The sequence below is a fragment of the Atta colombica genome, unplaced genomic scaffold, assembly GCF_001594045.1.
Source record: "Atta colombica isolate Treedump-2 unplaced genomic scaffold, Acol1.0 scaffold153, whole genome shotgun sequence".
In the NCBI taxonomy this organism is placed as follows: Eukaryota; Metazoa; Arthropoda; class Insecta; order Hymenoptera; family Formicidae; genus Atta; species Atta colombica.
This window is the reverse complement of record NW_017259243.1, coordinates 200,899-216,245: the sequence shown is the minus strand read 5'-3', so window position 1 is coordinate 216,245 and position 15,347 is coordinate 200,899. Positions and strand designations below refer to the sequence as shown.

General features: G+C 33.5%; 1 protein-coding gene across 2 annotated transcripts in view; it reads right to left on the bottom strand.

The window, feature by feature from the left end:
- Window positions 1-259: 259 nt before the first annotated feature.
- The window catches only part of LOC108685519 (neurocalcin homolog), a 198,605-nt gene continuing 183,517 nt past the window's right edge, over window positions 260-15,347 (bottom strand). For both annotated transcript variants that reach the window (XM_018190346.1, XM_018190347.1), the window contains exons 2-5: window positions 2,208-2,428; window positions 1,737-1,855; window positions 1,410-1,598; window positions 260-619 (exon numbers count right to left, since the gene is read on the bottom strand). In XM_018190346.1, the coding sequence (XP_018045835.1) occupies window positions 419-619; window positions 1,410-1,598; window positions 1,737-1,855; window positions 2,208-2,277 (579 nt within the window). In that variant the 5' untranslated portion in view covers window positions 2,278-2,428 and the 3' untranslated portion in view covers window positions 260-418. The remainder of the gene's footprint in view (window positions 620-1,409; window positions 1,599-1,736; window positions 1,856-2,207; window positions 2,429-15,347) is intronic.

The following is a 15,347-nucleotide window of genomic DNA, read 5'->3' as shown; positions in this document are numbered from 1 at the left end:
TTCGGCTGTTATCATATAATAAATTCCCGTTTTTCTCTCTCCAATACATATCGATATTTGAATCTCTAATGTTTTCGAAATGTGATCCATTGTAACCAATTATAATTATAATATATATAACTACATATTCATTCATCTAACAATCACATTTCGTGCATTAATATCTCTAATATAGAAAATATTAGTAGAGTAACATTATTTCTGTTTATAAATATATTACATTAAATTAAAACATTCAAAACAACCGGACGTACGAAGATAATATTCCAAGAGCTTCCTCGATAGACTACCAGAGTACCAAACGTCGGTAGGCAATTTTTTACGATCGCGTCGCTTCTGCTTGGGATACTAATTGGGCCGAGCATCGATTTGGGTATGCAGATGGCATATTGATATTTGTCTGTATTGGCCCAGGGCCTCACTGAGCTTGTGCACTAGGATCGCACTGCAACAGTCGCACGATAGACGGGTCGCTCTTCGCACCCTCTATAAATTCGTCAAGCGATAGCTTGCCGTCCTTGTTCTTATCCATCTGTCGGAATATCTTATCAGTTCGTTTCTCCGGCGTCGACTCGTCTTCTGGCATTTTCATTACGGAGCCCACCATCTTGTAGATCGCCTGAAATCAACATTATAATGAAGTTGAATAGAATTTAATACATACTTTATAAAACATTGACCACAGCAGAAATTAACGCTTAATAAGCGCTTTGCGCTTGTTAGATTATATTTTTAGATCTAGAGAAATAGTCCCCTGAGCAAAGAAAACTTCTAGCGGATGCAAAAATATTGCTGAAAAATACTGCGGTCAAAGTTTTCGATCAAATTCGAGAAAGAGTTTATTCGAAACTGGAAATAGTAATTCAAAAATTCAATACTGTACGCTGATTAACTGATGTATAAAAAAAATAATAATATAATATGTAATAATACAAATTACGAATCAAAAAATGATAAAAGTATAATAACATAAAATAACGAACCATTTATTTAAAAAATTTATTAAAGAAATGATTTACGCAAACACGACATCATCTTTCAATTACAAGTATATAATATATAAATGTAGAATCAAGTTTCCTTCAAAAATTAAATGAAAATTTTCTTAAATTTGGAATCGTACAATTGAATGAAAATTCTTTCAGTTCAATCATAATTCAATTCAATCATAAGATAATGACGTTTCTTAAATAATCTTTTTCATTAAGAGCTATAAAACGTTGATGTTATGGATGTGGGCATTGAGAATTCTTAAATCAACGAAATACATTTAATAACATGGAAGCAATGATACAGTCGAACTATATATTAAGCTTAGAGTGACTTTATTACACCATAAATTACTAAATTATATTTTAGTCCCTCATTCTCGCGAATCCGCGAGTCAAATTTTATGGCTTGGCACATACCGTCACGATTTCCAGCATTTCTTGTCGCGAGATGTAACCATTGCCATCCAAATCATACATGCTGAAGGCCCACTTTAACTTTTGCTCCAACTTGCCTCGGGATGTAACGCTGAGAGCGCAGAGAAATTCCCGAAAATCGATCGTGCCATCGCCGTTTGCGTCGAACGTCCTGAATACGTGCTCTGCGAACTACGAGAAGTCGTATAATAAATTTTTAAAAAGCGTAAATAATTCCGCGCGAGCCAGCATGCGAAATGTTAATAAATTCATTGATTATACCCGCATATATCCGCGGTTGTACTTTTTAACCGGGATTTTTCCATTTACCTTTGACGCGTCGCCGTAAGGAAAGAAATTTCCATATATCTTCTTGAACTCCTCCACGCTGAGGTGCCCACTGGGACAATCCTTTAAGAACCCTTTGTACCATTCCTGGATCTCCGCATCTTCAAAAGAAAAAAATCATAAAATATTACTTGTACCTGGCTATTCTAACGTTACTCACACGTCTCCAGACACAAATTCGCGAGCTAAATATTTATTAATAACGTCGAATTTAATACATTAGTCAATATTTCGATTATATATTAATCCTTTGACGCGCTCTAAATAAAAATACTCTTTGTATGTAAATATCTATCGCAATCTCATTGTAATCTCATTGAAAGAGCTAGCTTATTAAGAGTCTCAGTTTATTTCTTCACTAGAAATTTGAATATTCTATGTCATTACATGTGCAACATAGATAATAAATAGCACGTCAGAAGATTTTAGGCTATTAATTAGAAAGCGACGCACCTGAGAATTCAGTATTCTGTTTGAGATCCTCCAGCACCTCCGGCTTTAACTTGCTGTTTTGCTTCCCCATGATTGTTTAAAGTTCCTTCCAGAATTCCCCGATTTTCCGACGATTTTCCGGAATCCAATTAGCAGATAATTAAAGCTCTAACTAGTCTACTATTCTAATAGTGCCGTTAAGCACAACACGCTTCGCGGCTGGTATTCTTCACCAGACACGCCTGAAAGAAAAAGAGACGTTCGGTAACTTTCAGGAGACTTTCGCGACTAAATTGGCTTAACGGCGAGGAACAGAAGCCGATGGATGTTCGATAAGTCACCGTTTTTCCCGCTCAATCGCTTCGTCGAAAACGACTATTACTTCGTCAGGCCGCACTCGAGATCAATCGTCTCGCTGCAATTAGCGTGCAAAACGAACGAATAAAAACGCGTGGGCAACATACTTTTCCCTCTGAAGAATCGCAAATTCTGTAAACGATTGAAATGTCAAAGGCTACATAGATACTAAACTCGATGGCAACGATGACGACGAAGAGTAAAAAAGATTCCGCGTAAATCAGGTGCGCATTCCGTTAAAGTCCTTTGATCTTTATTAACATTCAACCTTTGCGATCAGTACCGTTAAATATTACAGCTACGTTATAAGAAAAATAAAACGATTAACGCTCCGCGTCGAAATTATTTAAGAAAAAGATACGATTCCGGCCACCATCGTTCTTCAATCAATTCAATCCAATTCAATTCAATTCAACCAACTTTCTTCACTATCGGAAACGAATGTTTATTGAATTACGAGCGTTTTACATATCTATCGGTTTTATCTAGAAGAAATGGATTTGCAACATGTATAAATAAAGGAGATGCATCTTGGGGATGCGATGATAAGTGAAGGTTGAAGGCAGAATGGGTATCTCATACATACATTCGCAATCATATGCATTCACGCAACTGTAACAGAAGAAAATTTCAAGATTAATAGAGCAATAGTAATAATAATACATTTGGAGCGTAGTGTGTGCTTTATTATAATAATATTAGTAATGAGACGATAATATGCGGGCTCTCGCGGTCCCTCGCCGCGTGTAACTCGCATACAAAATACGAGTTTGCTTCGATATATATAGTATATGAAGTTTCATATATAATATACAATATATAATATATATATTATATATATATGTATATCGCTTAAATGGAATTAATTATACCACAATATAATAATTGTAATACGTAAGTACTAGATCTTATGGTAAATCATTATTAATTAAATCCTATATGTGTGTTTTTTGGCGCACGTATATTATGCGTACACGAACGATGCGTAAATTCGCTCGAGGATGCGATATCATGCAGTGATGTAATCTCGCACGGTCGCTCATTCGTTACGTATAGATAACCGACGACGACAGGCAGCATCCTTTCGTCGTCCCGAAAACGATGACGATGTCCCGGGAGAGAGAGAAGATCCTCCGGGTCTCTCCCTGAGGCATTTTCAGCGAGTTGCATCCCGGCGAAACGTGCGGGTGATGTCCCGCCACGCGCGTTTCCCCGATGAGATGACGCTCGGCAACACACATGTTCACGTGAATAACAATATTTTCATAAGATCTGTCGATTTGTAGGTCGCGACCCGACGTCGGATCTTACACGTGCGGACATGTGAATGATGCGTGAAACACGCTGTCGTCTTCGTCGCGAATCGATTACATGCATGGACTTTATCGTCGTAAATGAATTATTCCACCCCGAGATCGCTTCGTCAGCAAGTGCATCCGGATCCATCTCATGAAACTCGAGAAATCGGCCGGTGATGGGCGCTGCGTCGTGGTAAAATTATACGATCTCGGGACAGCGATAACGCTCGCGAAATTGTCATGATTTATGTCTGCTTGTTAACGGAGAAGTAGCACATTTTCAGAGACAAACCGTCACGCTGTTTATCACGAAATTTTTCACGGGAGACTGCTTGCCATGTGAAAATTGCATCTGTGAGCTCGTCGCTGTAAGTTCGGCAGATAAAATTCTGGTTTGATGTTTGTATTTAACTACCCCTTGATCACGCTGACAGTTAAAAGCCTGTTTTCGTGTTGTGCCTGTAACAACAATGCATCTCAGGACTGATATTTTTACATTTATATTCCTGTCGGTTCTGTCCCATACATACTCTGAACTTATTAAAATACAAAATTACAATTACAAAAGATTTAACATATTCTTCTGACCAATCCACCAGATTTTATAAAATAAACTAGACAGTGTCAGTTTTCTGTCATCTTTTCTTTAACTATAATACATCGGTTGTATCGCATCAAAATAATTACATTGATTTAACAGCGATATAATATACATTATTAACCCTTTCGGAATCGATTTTCGTCTGGAAATGATGTTTTTAAATGATTGTCTAAATAGACAAATTAAAGTTATTTAACAAAAAGGATTAGTCATAAAAGAAATATTGAATAAAAAAAAAACGAGTTCGGAAAATTAATTCTAATTTGAAAAGCACGCACGCAATATCGCGAGTGAATACAAAGCCAAAAGGGTCAATATATTGTATAAAGACGTCGTGTTGCACTAAAAGATTATGACATTGTTGCGATCTAAAAAAAAAAGCGTATGAATGCGATTTAAGCGAATCAAATCACGTATTCTTGGAAGTCGTTGATTGTAAATCCCGCAGAATACGCCTAATACACTTGATACATCAAAGTATATAATACGCTAATTACGAGATATTTACGGTATACGCTACGGAAATCTCGCGTAATCAATGGATGCGTTAATTACGCATTCGCTTTAATCAAATCAACTGATTTATTTAGCCGTTCAAAATAATTTGCTTACGTGTACAAAGAAGAAAAAGACTCTCGTTGCGATTCTGTGGAGTTCAAATAAGCACCTCATACAGCGCCTTTCATTGCAAATATATATTAAATATGTATCTATGTTGCATTTATTGTACATTGCGTTTTATTTCATATCAAATATAATATACTTTTTAAATATGTAATTAACGCAATGGATGTGAAATATCCAAGTCAAAATACGTAGCAGTAAATATACTGTGCATATTTAAATGAATGGACATATATCAAACACATAGTTAATACATATTTAACAGAATGTAATAATATGTTACAAGATCGCGTATCGTAGTAGCACCATCTAACATTTAAAAAATCATAAACGGAGTTTTGAGCAAGTTTTTGTGTGCGCAGTTATTATCTGAATCGAAGAAAACAAAATATATATTAGACCGCGTGAATACACAGCAGTCAAGAAATAAATTATTTCGGTCAAGCTTGAATCAATACTTTTAGTACTGATCGAAACAATTTCATGTAAAACAAATTTAAGTTAAATAATAAAAGATAATGTAAATTAAACAGTAAGTCGAAGATAAGTTCTTATTTTGTAACATATTTGAATATATGTTTGAATGTAATTGCTGTACAATTAATGCATATCCGATTTTTTTTTATAGATTATATAACACACATAGTACATTTTGAACGCGTATTTGCAATATTAGAGATATGTATTAAACACATAATTTACGTATTTAATACGTATCGAATATATATTATCATATGTATTTGGTATGTATTTGATATAATATAAATTACGTGCCTATAGAGTGGACATTCATCGGTATATATATTTAATGTATCTGGTACATGATTCATGCGTATTGTTATGTATCTGCTATACAGCAACATTTCAAATTTCATGTATCTGCTACGTATCTGAAATCTAAAATGTTGTGCGGGAGCACATTCGGATCAGCGGACGTAATAGCGTAATAACATAATATAGATCGGAATCAGGTAAAAGTTTTAACGACGTAGATAATGATAAAAGTATTGCAGTTCCCTTTTTCTTCATGATCAACGTGCGCCATGGCGAAGATTTAATTTTAGATATAACTCTCGGAGCTGTGATATCGCTTGTATCCTCATTTTCTAAATGTCATTTTTTTTAAAAGATATTTCTCTCTTCAAAAGACATTCTTTTGTAACTAAATTTTTTAAAATTTCGTTATGGCACTGTTCAAGAGCAAATATCCCTCTTCTGATTTTTCGAATGAATCGTCGCGCGAAAATACTCAAATAGAAATCATAAAATGTGTGTTATAATTAATTTATATTATATTTAATAAATTAAAGTATGTTAAGTATTTAATAAATTAAACAATTCTCTATTATTACATATTAAGAGAGCAATAATAACTCAATGCCTTGAGTTAAATAATATCTTATTTTTTACTTTCATGAATGTCAAAATGTAAATCAATTCATTTTTGTGATTAGTTTCAAACTAAACAACATTCACATATTAACGTATACATTTCGAAAATAATCAATTAAATTTAAGTCAAGTTTAATACATTTTTTAATACATTTTTAAATTGTTTAAGTCCATTGTTTTAAAATTAATTGAGTAGGAACAGTGGCAACTTATAGAAATGGTTAAAAATAATTCAAATTGAATATAATTTGACATTATGAATTTAACAAAGCCATTCGTAGCTTTCACGATTTGTTGTAGATCGAAAATGCGAAACAAGTGCCAGGAATATTTACCATATTTTCCACGATCGTAATACATCTTACAGTGGTTTTAATCGAGCAATATTAATGCTGCATTGTAATGACTATGTTTGAAACATACATTTTATCGATTTTTCTTGTTGTACCTTGCATTATATTATATTTCATTTTCATTCTATTTTTCACTAGTGATAGAAGGGAATTGCGGGACAATTATTGGAACAACATATATTTAACTCCAAAGCTAATAGCTTCTTTCTTGTAAATTATTTTGTGACTTTTTGCACAGCAAATTCAAAATTCATATTATTTAACAAAACGCACACATCATTTTCATAATTATAAAAAATATGGTTTATACTATTTACGAATAAATGCCATGCCATTTCTTCCCTTTCGTTGCGTATTATCTAATAAGGTGCGCTCCTGTTCTTTTATCTCGGTGATGTCACGAGTCATAAGCTCGTTATGGCCTTCGGGCAAAATTGATACTCCCTGAAAGATTTATATCTGTTGTCTCGTGTTCTGATCGGTAACGACCTTCTCCGGAAAAATGATTTTACTTGAAATGTGGAACGATCATATGCAAAGTGCCGCGCCCGTGATTATCTCGCAAGGACGTTTGTAATACTCCTGAGAGTCTAGTTTTTAGATAAGCGGACTTGTCGAGTTAATTAGGAAGTGGCGTGCCTGCGAACGCATTTACCGCGTTGTTTATAAGTATTTTGATATAATCATTCCTAAGTGGCACAAATGATGGAGCTAAAACAAGATAACGAATTTTTAGTCGTTAATTACACAAATTCAAGTTTGATTATAAATAAATGATTTATAAATAAATTTTACACACGATTGCTAAATTTTTATACTTTTCGATCTTTCGATCGAATGTATTTAAAGAATCGTGATTGATAATTAGCATCAGACGATTACGTTGTTAATTAATTCTACGTGGGTGAGCAAAGATATAATAATAAGAGTGTCAATGCCTCAAAAGTAATGATACGTAAGCTTTTGTGTAATCTTGTAGATTGTAGTTTCATAATATAGATAAATCGCTATAGATTATATCTAGTTAGTGACATAGAAATATCGGCTTACAATTAGATTTATTCTTAGTGCTTCTCTAAAAAATGAATATCGTTTGGCAAAAATGTATACGATCGGTTGCTCAAATACCCAAGAGTAATCCCATACGATTGGTTTTGATTGCTTGTAAAATTATACAATTGGAAGGTAAAGTTTGCTTAAACATGTTATCGCATTGTGATACATATCGCATTGAAATACGACTTCTGAAGCTTCGCAGTCCAGATCTCGCGTGTTGGATATGATGCGAAAATAGCAAACCAGGCGATCAATGACATTGCATGTATCAGAGGAGATAGTTGTGGTCGTTAAAGTGCAAGTAGGTAGAAATATCGTGCACATCAATAGTTCCGATCGATGCAATCGACGTCATCAAAGAGAGTTCCATTTTCGTTAAAATCGGAAATATATAAGTACCCTCCCATGGAATTTAATTTCTATGTCGATCTATGAAATATATATCGCAATTTTTTCTCCCAAAAATCTAGGCCATACAAGCGTCTAAAAGATATGACTAAGAGACACCTTAATTAATTTGAATTTTTCCTCTTATACATAGTAATAAAAACTATAATAATTTACTTTTTACAAGATTGTTTTTTTTTTCTTAAGAACAATATATCACTAAGATTTTTATTACGGACTGGATAAAAATTTGTGTTATTACTATATCAAGAGTCTATTAAGCACAAAATTTATATGTTATTCTAGAAATTTTGGAATATGACGATAAGAATTTCGAGTCCGAATCTAAAGCTTATTAAATTAGATAATTAATATCTTATTTGCTTTATTGACGCTTGAATAATTGTTTGTTCTTCTATCAAATGTTATAGAACGAGATAAGACTGCATCATCAGAGAAAAATTTTGCCACAATGAAAGATTTAATATTACCTAATATTTAAGAACAATCTTTGAGATCGTTTATATCTCTAATGATGTAATTTATAACAAATGTCTACGCGGATCCGTTAATTATTAATTATTTCTTCAGACGCTACTATTTATAAAATTTGTTTTTTTTTTGTGCAAAATTAAAATTAAAATTACTCGTCATGCGTTTCGTAGAATATAATTTTTTTTACGACGTGGAATATTTACTAACGTGCACAGATAGCGAGTTCTTTTTCTGCATGAAGCAAGAGTAACTTCTGTAGAATTGCAAATATGAATTTGATCTAATTCTAGAATTTGCCTATCAGAGACCTCATATATTTCTTAATTTTCGTACGAAAACAAGGTATTTTTTATTGGTCGGCGATAAGCGATTTAATTGTTTGACATTTTTTTGGAACACCGAGATTTCTGCCACTTTTTGCTCTCAAAATTGTGAATCAAAAAAAGTTCAACGCGAAATTTTTTAAATCTTCAATTTTTCTCAGTTTTAACTTCTTTATATAATTTAAGACACGTATGAATATATAGTACTTTACATACGTCAAGCGCTCCTAAGGAGTCTAAAGAATCTACTAAATAATGATAAAATGTTCACGGAAGGTCTATTCCGGGAAAATCACCTGTGCACAATGTTTAAAACGCTTACGAATCAAGGATGTAATTAACGGCAGTTCATTCCTCACGAATTCATCAGACATATACCTCGAAGAGCATCGATCGCGGATTCGCGTCTCAATCCTCGTGTTCTTCGTTATGACCACGTTAAGGTTGATTCTGCCGCATTATCGCAAAAGAGAAAAGATCAAGACTGACGAGAAAGATTAACGAGTTCCACTGATATTTTTCTCCCTGTAATCTTTCGCTCAGGATCATGCTTGAGGAGCAGGGACTCCATAATCCAGGAAAAAGAAAATACGTAATCATGGCTGCAATTAAAATTGTGCAAAAAGTAGTTACATCTTGAGCATTTTGTAGCGAGAAAATTAAATAGCTATTAATAAATAATTTAGTTTGTGTTATATAATAATTTTATAATAATCATATAATATATTATATAATGATTTTGTATCTTTAAAATGAAAGATTTCATTATTGTACATCATAATTTGCACTTAAGCAAATTAATCTTGAAACATTAAAAATGAATATGTATAAATATATTCAACTTTTTAAATATCATTTGTAAATAACAGACATTTTGGGATTGATATTCTTTTAACGAAAGTCGAGCTTAATTGTTTATCATAACAATTTTCCATCTTTAGCACATTATATATATCTTTTTATAATTAAATTTCACAAATCAAAATTCTATACTAAACTCTAATTGTAACTCGATCTAAATATATTTTTGCTCATTAATTCTCTCCATTTTACTTTGTAAAGTTCTTCTTTTTAACAGGAAAATGATTAATGCTTCGATTTACTTTCACTAATTGTAAGAAAAAATTGTCCTCAAATTCGCTGCAATATTTGTCATTAAAAAATGTGCGACAATGTGGGGTCACATTTTTAATAATAATATAAAAACATCCTCATAAATAATGTTAAAGATGTAACTGCAATTTACTTATGTTTTTATTAACAGCAGTACTCAGATAGCACTGTTCTCTTGCAATATTCTCTCTACTTCTCTGCTTCCCTTTTTGCTTAGAACGTGATCTTAGCGAAACGAGGAATTCGAAACGAGAAATACGATAATGCGAACTACTGCGATACGATTCGAAGATGAATCACATACAGTTACATTACGCGTCTTGTATCGTCTTCTGAATTAATTCGAGTACAACTGCTTTGTACAAATTGCAGACTATCAAGTTAATTGAAGCGCATTACTTTCATTTTACTGATCTACGAATCCATTTAGCACATTGTATACGTAATAACAAGATTGCCTTCGGCTACAATATTTATAGATAATTAAATACTGTATACATATGTATAATTAATTAATGCACATTGATCAAGCAATTTAAGCGGAGTGATCATTTTGCGAAATAACAATTCGCGATACAAATCATTATCATACGAAAAAGATTGAGATAATGTAATAAGAAAAAATCTAAAGAAAAATTAGTAATAAACGAGAAGTTTAGGAAATTCAGAATTTCTATTCAGTATTTCTATATTTTGAAATTCTATAATCTGAAATTCTATAATCTGAAATTCTATAGTCTATAATCTGAATATCCAGTAGACTGGATCGAATTTGAAGATAAAAATAATCAGTGGCTAGCTTTCGCTAAAGCGAGTTTATCGTTAATGAATTGTTTATAAGTAGTTCATAAGTCACGCTGAAGCTATAAGTCACGTTGAAGTAAAAATTGTGATCCAAGTTACATATCTATGTATATACTGTCTTATAATAAAGATTATTAAGTAAAACGATCACGGTTATCGACATTATCGTCCTTAATAAACACGATTTGATTACATTTGGCGATGAAGCTATATATCAGTTAAACTAGACATTATATATATATATACACACACGTATAAAATACTTTCCATTAATGAGACAGCGACGATAATCTTGCATGAACTATTGACTTAGCCCTTTCAAAGATTAATTCTGCGCGAGCGTGTAAAGCTCCGAGGCAAGAGGCATGATACCGGAACGCGCGAATATCTCCTTCACGGGTAAGCTCCGGACGTCACGAGACGTGCCTCTCTCAGGATTATCGTTCAGTCCTAAGCTACATCAGATGAATATTCAATGCAATAAGAGCGACGTCAGAATAACACAGTAATTACGCTACATTATGCGATAAACGCGAGCGTATCCTAAATTAAACTTCTTTCAATCGGCGATAGCTAAGCGCGAGACAGCAGACTTTTCGGAGGAAAGGATTAACTTCTGCATGGTACCATGAGTAATTGAAAGTATATTGTATCCGAATACGCATGCACAATTGATGTTCGATTTTTTATTTATCATCGATCAAAACTAACATCGTAATAGAAATTAGAAGCATAATCGCAAGAATGATGTATCGTATTTTTCAAAACTTTAAAGAAAAATGGAATTTGTAGTTTATAATGTATATCACGCACATACATACATACATCATTCGTTTTTAAAATAATTTGTTTATCTTGAAGAGAGAACTATTTTTATATGGACGAGCACGTGTCACTCATCACGAAATTAAAAAGCACACACTCGAGAGAAAGATATGTCGCATAAAGGATTTCTTTTTCAAAGCAAAATTAATTTCTAACATCGTAAATCTGCAAAATCCACTTTATATAATTGCATTACTAGGGATTGCGGTTATTGGGAAGTTAATAGGTAGGTAAGTCAGTATGTTTCACTGGACCTCAATTAATTCTAAACTCAAATTGCAATGAAATTTGTAATTATTTATTACAAAACCCATTAAAACATTTTGCAGCAACAATTTATTATACATTATTATACAAAATTATATTCTGCTTACTTTTTGCTACTGGGATCAAGTAAAAATAATTAGATAATGAAGCTATTTTTTTTTAAATTAAGTGCCAAAGTTAAACATGGTGAGACATAATTATTATATAAATATTTATTTGAAAATAAATGTAATTGGTGTGGTATATATAATTGAGATATACATTAGTGAGTAAAAGATATAACAAAAAGATTGAAAACCACTGATTTAAAGCATCCGCAAGTTATTATCAGAATAAATGATACTGTGATGTACTTAATCAGGGAGGACTACGAGCGAAGTACCTTTCTGTCGAGTAAGGTCAAACTGCGGAAATTGCAGCGTAGAACCAACTCATCGATATTACAAGCAAGCGAATTGAGATACGTAGCTACGTGGCGAGGAAGGACCCGTTACGACCGAGATTGATCCTTCAATAGATCAAATCGGCATCGACGTATCGAACCGGCGGCGCCGATGTTTCCCTGAAGATTAAATTTATCGGTCAATGCGAAATCGCACTTAGCTGTCGCGAGGACCGGAACATTCTTGTACTCATCTTGTACTACTCGAAATCTACTACTTCTCTAATCATGTCATTCAGCAAGACAAGATTCTTCTTTTCTATATAAAATTCGGAACTCGAGGTGTAAAAATGCGAAAAATATATAAAATGCGGGAAAAGTAACAGTTTTCGTTTGCTTCTGTCTTCGTTCGAAAATGCAAAATCAAATTCGAAATTTTCCCAATTAAATGTGCAACATTGAGAAGAATACGTGACGCAATATTCATTAGAATTGAATGCCAATGAAACTACACAACAAGCAGTAACTCTTTTCAGATAGTTTAAATACCTAACCATTCGAGAAGAGAAATTGCTTCCTGGATAATTCAGTTATCCAAACTGTTAGGGACTTAAGACAATCAATGAGTGAATTTCTATCGTTGTTGGCAAAATGTTCGTTAAATACGAAATGAAATAATGAAATATTTCCGCAAAGGAAATAAGCGAAATTGTAAGCGGAGTTTACAATCGTATTCTAAGGAAATGTTATTCGAAGAGTATTCCTATTATGTGAAAGTTTAATCGTATGGCAAAACAAATATGTTTTAATGAAGTTTATTATTTAGATAGTTTAAACGCGTTTTGCAAGAAGTGGAACAGAAAGGGAACATACGATAAAAGAAATTGAGCAGAGAATTTTGAGAGATCACACATGCCGATGTGCAAATTAAATTAGATGGGCAAATTAAAAGGAAGGCGTAGAAAAATAAAATCGCATGGATTATAAAAACAGCTCGAATGGATTAGTTCTCATCCGCTGTGTTGCTCGTTACATTATTATCGCGTTCTCATTAATCTGAAATTGACTTTATCTTCCTCATTTCGCGGCGAACCGTAAGAATCGGGATCAATTAGAACAAAAGTAATGAATTCAGCGATCAAAAGGCGATTGTTTAATTTTTACAGAAAACGAGAAAGATACTAATGACATTGAAACAAGATCATTTTGAAATAAAGGGTACAATAAATTAAAATAAATCTTACTTATTATTAAAAAACCTATAAAAATTTTAAAAATAGTCCTCATTCTCTAAAGATTAACGGAAATATAAAATCATTTACAAAATGATAATCACCAATTACGTTCATCAGAAAACATTTATTTAATGTTATATTGACGTCACAGTTATCTCAATTGATCTCGTGATAATGTTATCCCTACAAAAGGTCTGCGTCGCGCGCGTGATGATCTCTAGAAAAGTGGATCTCAATAAGGAGAGACGGAGGAGAGTCGATATTTAAAATTAGTGCTCGGTTTTAGAGCTCGTGATTTGAGCATAAACAGCCCGCTAGTAGAAACGTCATTTTAATGTGATACGACGGAAATTGAGTTCTGGACGCGCATATTCGCGCACGATCGCTTGCGTGCGTGCATATTTATGTGCATATTACATTTCTATTGCGTGCATGCGTGTATGTGCTAACGAAGCGTGAGGAGTCACTGGCACGTATACACACGCATACGCGCGAACATACGCACACGCGAACACACACGCATGCACGCACGCACGCATACGCACACACATATCGAAGGGGGTGACAATCGAGACGCAAACGATGGCTCCTCTAATAATGTAATGCACTTTAGGTCCGTTTTTAAGCTTTATAAAATTCGTCTACGGTGATTCTTTCGTAAAAGGGAACTTATTATGTCGATTGTCAATGCTGCACTTTCTATTCGAGAGGAGAGAGTTGCAATGTCCGGTTCTCCGCATTATCCCCCCCTCCCAGTCTATCCGAAAAATCGTGCGTGGATTTACGAACCGAGTTTCGGTTTAGCGATTAGCGATTATAACGTGAGTACATATTGTTGTGTAAAAGCTTGTCTACATAGAAGTCTTAGACTGGATTCGAGGAGACACTATTAGCGCTATTTGTGTCATTCTATCTTCTTCGTCCATTAAACATGAAACAAGGATGATATGACACAAGTAGCGTTGATAGCGCACTCCCTGAACGTAACCTTAGACAGTCGTGAAGTCTTAAGTCGTAGGAAACTGATCAATCACAATCAAACATAAAGAGAATACTCGACTAGGATTAGTCAATTTTTTTACGATATGACTCTACAATTGTCTATGACTTCTATGTAAATGAATCTTAAATCAACGACTGTGCGAATGCGCCTACCTTGAGTCTTATACATTGGCGATTTCGCGCAAATGCATTTCGAAATGCATTTTCGAATAATCAGTCTCTCCCCTGTCACTTCTTTCAGTTATTGACGACACATAATAATTTTTTAAAAATATTTATATGTCAATATTTTAATTTAAAAATTGTATCGAAATAAGATTGAACACACTTTCATTATATATGTGCAAAATCTTTAATTTGTCTTGAAACTACTTTACAATTTTGAGACACCATTAATATTCGTAAAACAAATGACATCCAGAAGTAATTAGTCTTTTTTTTTTGAAGTTGAACTTCTTGCACGATTCCTTTTTTCTCTTTTTCTCTCTACGTTGAAGAAAAAAAAAAGAGAAAAATGAACGGTACAAGAAATTTAGCTAAAAAGAATAGAGCTATTGTTCACTGAGAAAATCTCGTTCTCCCTCCCGCGCGATTTTGTCGCCAGCAGACAAGACCGCTTTTACGAACTGGTACAGATTCGCTATACA